The 4,887-nt window shown below is 40.9% G+C and overlaps 1 protein-coding gene across 1 annotated transcript in view; it reads left to right on the forward strand.

The window, feature by feature from the left end:
• LOC114663936 (collagen alpha-6(VI) chain-like) overlaps nt 1–2,467 on the forward strand; it is a 208,342-nt gene extending 205,875 nt beyond the window's left edge. The window contains exon 41 of the mRNA XM_051936116.1: nt 1,950–2,467. Coding sequence (XP_051792076.1) covers nt 1,950–1,981 — 32 coding nt within the window. The 3' untranslated portion in view covers nt 1,982–2,467. The remainder of the gene's footprint in view (nt 1–1,949) is intronic.
• Nucleotides 2,468–4,887: the final 2,420 nt, after the last annotated feature.

A 4,887-nucleotide genomic window follows, 5' to 3' on the forward strand; every position in this document is an offset into this window, starting at 1 on the left:
ACCCCAGTCCCAAAGTATCAACATCCTAGTGAGCTGAACAACTTCCGGCCTGTGCTCTGACGTCACATGTGATGAAGACCATGGACAGGCTGCTGCTTCACCACCTTAGGCCACAGGTTCAACACGCCCTCAACCCTCTGCAGTTCGCATATCAGGAGAAGGTGGGAGCGGAGATGCCATCATCTATATGCTACAGATCCCTCTCTCACTTGGACAGAGGCAGTGGTGCTGTAAGAATTGTTTCTAGACTTCTCTAGCGCCTTCAACACAATCCAGCCTCTGCTCCTTAGGGACAAGCTGACAGAGATGGGTAGTTTCATACCTGGTGGCATGGATCGTGGACTATCTTACAAACAGACCTCAGTATGTGCTCTCGGAATTGCAGATCTGACATTGTGGTCAGCAGCACAGGAGCGCACAGGGACTGTACTTTCTCCGGTCCTGTTCAGCCTATATACATCAGACTTCCAATACAACTCGGAGTCCTGCCATGTGCAAAAGTTCGCTGATGACACTGCTATCGTGGGCTGCATCAGGAACGGGCAGGAGGAGGAGTATAGGGACCTAATCAAGGACTTTGTTAAATGGTGCGACTCAAACCACCTACAACTGAACACCAGCAAAACCAAAGAGCTGGTGGTGGATTTTAGGAGGCCCAGACCCCTCATAGACCCAGTGATCATCAGAGGTGACTGTGTGCAGAGGGTGCAGACCTATAAATACCTGGGAGTGCAGCTGGATGATAAATTAGACTGGGACTGCCAATACGGATGCCCTGTGCAAGAAAGGACAGAGCCGACTATACTTCCTTAGAAGACTGGCATCCTTCAACATCTGTAATAAGATGCTGCAGATGTTCTATCAGACAGTTGTGGCGAGCGCCCTCTTCTACGCGGTGGTGTACTGGGGAGGCAGCATTAAGAAGAAAGACGCCTCACGCCTGGACAAACTACTGGTGAGGAAGCAGGCTCTATTGTTGGCACAGAGCTGGACAGTTTAACATCTGTGGCAGAGCGACGGGCACTGAGCAGACTCCTATCAATTATGGAGAATCCACTGCATCCACTGAACAGGATCATCTTCCAGACAGAGGAGCAGCTTCAGAGACAGACTGCTGGTCACCGTCCTGCTCCACTGACAGATGAGGAGATCGTTCCTCCACACACTATGCGACTCTTCAATTCCACCGGGGGGGGGGTAAACGTTAACATTATACAAAGTTATTGTCTGTCTGGTATACCTGCATTGTATTACTCTTTAATTTAATATGTTATTTATCAGTATGCTGCTGCTGGAGTATGGGAATTTCCCCTTGGGATTAATAAAGTATCTATCTATCTATCAGATAGATATAAAGGCACTATATAATAGATAGATAAAGGCACTATAAGATAGAAATATGTGAAAGGCACTATATAACAGATAGATAGACAGATAAAGACAATATATAATAGACATAGATATAGAGGCACTATATATTAGATAGATAGATAGATTGATGTGAAGGGCACTATATAATAGATAAATAGATAAAGGCAATATAAGATAGATAGACAGATACATGTGAAAGGCACTTTATAACAGATAAATAGACAGATAAAGACAATATATAATAGACAGATATAGAGGCACTATATATTAGATAGATAGATAGATAGATAGATTGATGTGAAGGGCACTATATAATAGATAGACAGATATGTAAGACACTAATAAAATATAGATTTGCACTATATGACCTTCCTGCCCTCACACTATAAAAATGATAAATGATCACATTTATGATTCACGACACACAGACGCTATATAAAGTACAGCTCGTGTTGAATGTATTTATCTTTATTAAATCATACCTTGATGAGAGCTGATGTTCAAATGAAGATAATTCCATTAACTTTAGAATGTTTTTATTACACAGACTCAAGTGTTTTTCTTTGCTTTCCCTTCAGGTCAGCTCTCCTTTAAGAGTACAGCGGCCTGATAAGAAGCATTTGGATTTACGGGACCAAGCCCGTGTGGCCCACTGCCTGCCTGGATTTGATGCCACTGTCACCCTCATGTTGCCAGCTGCTCTCTGTTTGCCCACTGTGGGCTTTCTAAGGACGCGGTGTGGACGATGACCTTTAGTTCCATGGACACAGACGGTGGGTAACGTCCAGTGGGCTCCGTCTGATTCCTTTTTTTTTTTTTTGGACTATAATGAGCACCATACCAAACGTCCCCTCTCATACAGTCACTTTATATTTAGAATTACAAATAAATACCGTGGACTGGCATCAAGTGGACATCTGTGTGCCTTTCATGCTAATTTAAACCAAAATGTTTCCTCGGCTGTTACTCGGGTTTTTGAAGCGAAGAATATTCCACGTTTGTATGCACCAGAAAGGTTCTATCCATGGTGTTTTCTAAAGGATTTGTGTTTTTTTATCTGTCTTTAATTAAAACAAAGAAATACATTGAATTAAAATGTTCAAATGTCTCGACTTTGAGCTAATGAAAACTGTATATTTTTTATTAAAAACATTCCATAGTAAATGTTTTATCCATGCCATGGTCTGCAGAAAGAGCAAAGCCCGGCTGGGAGTACAACGTTGATTCCGAGTGACACGCCGTAGCGGATCAGGAGATCAGAACTCAGTCGGACACTCGTGCCGGGGTCGTAACCAAAGAATGTAAGCCAAGGGATCGTTGAGTTTAAAACGAAAGCCAAAATAAAAGAAGGAAAGCAACTGAAATATCGAGGATTCAAGCTGCAAAACCAAACCGGCTTTGATCCAATACTCGGATACAAAAAGGACGCAAGCGCCGCTCTTCATACGGACTTCCCCAGGTACTCACTCACGCATTCGCGGGGGTTCTGGGATAGTTCACTATGGCAACAGCCGATGCGATGGCTCTCCAACTGATACCGTTCATAAAAAAACGAATGCGGCATCACGGCAAGGCCTTAAATATTTTCAGCTTTTAAGTTTTACCATAAAATAATAAAACAATGTCATATTTATAACCCTTGTTCAAAATCCTTAAGCAGGCGAATCCTTATTGAAAATCCATCCAGGAAAGGCTAAAAAAAAATTAACAAAGATTTAACTATAACAGCCAGTGGTGGTATTCGATAACATTATAAAAAATATAGAGATGGATATTTGAGGAGTAAACCGCAAGACAATAATTATATTTTTATATTATGTACATTAAATAACCACAAATCAAAATAATATTTAACAATTATTATAAAAATAAAGTTGAATAAATCAGGACTGCAGCTACATGAATAAAAAGAGCACCACTTCCGGGTTGGCGAAAATAGCTCAAAAGTTGATAGACGTTTTGTACCCAATACTTGTATGCAAAATTTGGTTGACCAAAATGAAAGCGAATTCAAGTTATCGTGTTTACACACACACACACATAATTTCACAAAATGGTATTTTCAGACTCAGGGAGGTCTAAAACGGAATTTTAAGGTCGAATTTTTGGACGATTACAATACTTTGTATACGAGAAGGTAATAGGACTCAAAGTCCATTCATTCATCGTTGATTTTCAAATTACTGCAAATCACGATGCTTCATGTTTTGACTTGAATTTGTTTCTCGTTTTTTTTTGTGACCCGTGTTTCTTACATTTGACTTATCAACCTTTATGATACAATTGGTTTCTGTTTCCTTTTGGATGCAGAGGCAGGTCAAGTGACTCGCTCAGGGTCACACTGGTTGTCAGTAGTGGGATTTGAACACACCACCTCAGGGTTTGAATTCCAAATAGATGTGAAAGGCATTATACAGTATAATAATTTACATTTATATATAATAGATAGATCAATCGATAGACAGATATGAAAGGCCCTTTACAATAGATACATAGATAGATAGATTGATCTCCAGGGTGAATTTTGAGTGTTTAGAGAAGCTCAGTTAATAAATAATATTACAGTAGACCCCTACGAGGTCGCAGTTCAGAGTTTTTAGCCTCAGTTGTTTACGGATTTTTCCTTAGAACCTAACTAATAATTGTTAGTGGAAACCGCAAATATCCGCTGCAATTTTTTTATGGCTTTTTTTCATGGCAACTCAAAGCAACCGTAGAGAAAAGGCGGATTGGGATGGTGAATGTAGCCAATCCGACAGCGTTATTCATTTCTCCTTGCTGCTGATTGGCTGCCGCCCCTGTGACACATCTCCGGCAGATGCAGCCCAGCATTCCAGCATCATAACAGTTTACCGCGTGTCGCTCTCTCCAGTATTCTCGTGTTTTTCATTTTGTTCTTCTTAAAGCCCTAAGATGTTGCCCAAACGCCCTGCACCTTCTAAGGCTTCTGGCAATGAACCAAAGCACCAGAAGAAGTTTAAGACAGTCCAGGAGAAGGTTCAACTACTGGATTTGCTCCCGGAACTAAAAAGTTATGCTGCAACTTCCCATCATTATGTTCCTCAAACCTATCAAGAAAAGCCAGCAGGAAACCCCACCAGAAGAAGACCCATCAGAAGATACGACTCCTCCTGAAGTGCCTGAAGAAGAGGCGCCACCCGAGGAGCCGTAAATCCTCTGCTTTGCTGTGCAGTCGTTATCTTCATTACATACCTTCATCGTACCGCACAGCTAATTCATCATCATCATCTTCAATCAAACTCATTCATTATTGATGAGCAACTGTACATTTTACTACATTTTTATTAAATTATGTAGTTACCCTACTTATGCAAAGAAAACAATAGCACATACCAAAGAAAACTCACCTTGCATAAATTCCAGTACAGATAGGGCTCACATCGGTATTTTACATTCTAGCACTGCGGGGGACATTGCAGTACAGTACTGTACAGTAGACGGGTTTACTTTTACGTTTTTTTTAGGGTAATGTATTAAGCGGAGTTTGGAAATGAA

The sequence above is a fragment of the Erpetoichthys calabaricus genome, chromosome 13 (genome assembly GCF_900747795.2).
Source record: "Erpetoichthys calabaricus chromosome 13, fErpCal1.3, whole genome shotgun sequence".
NCBI classification, from domain to species: domain Eukaryota; kingdom Metazoa; phylum Chordata; class Cladistia; order Polypteriformes; family Polypteridae; genus Erpetoichthys; species Erpetoichthys calabaricus.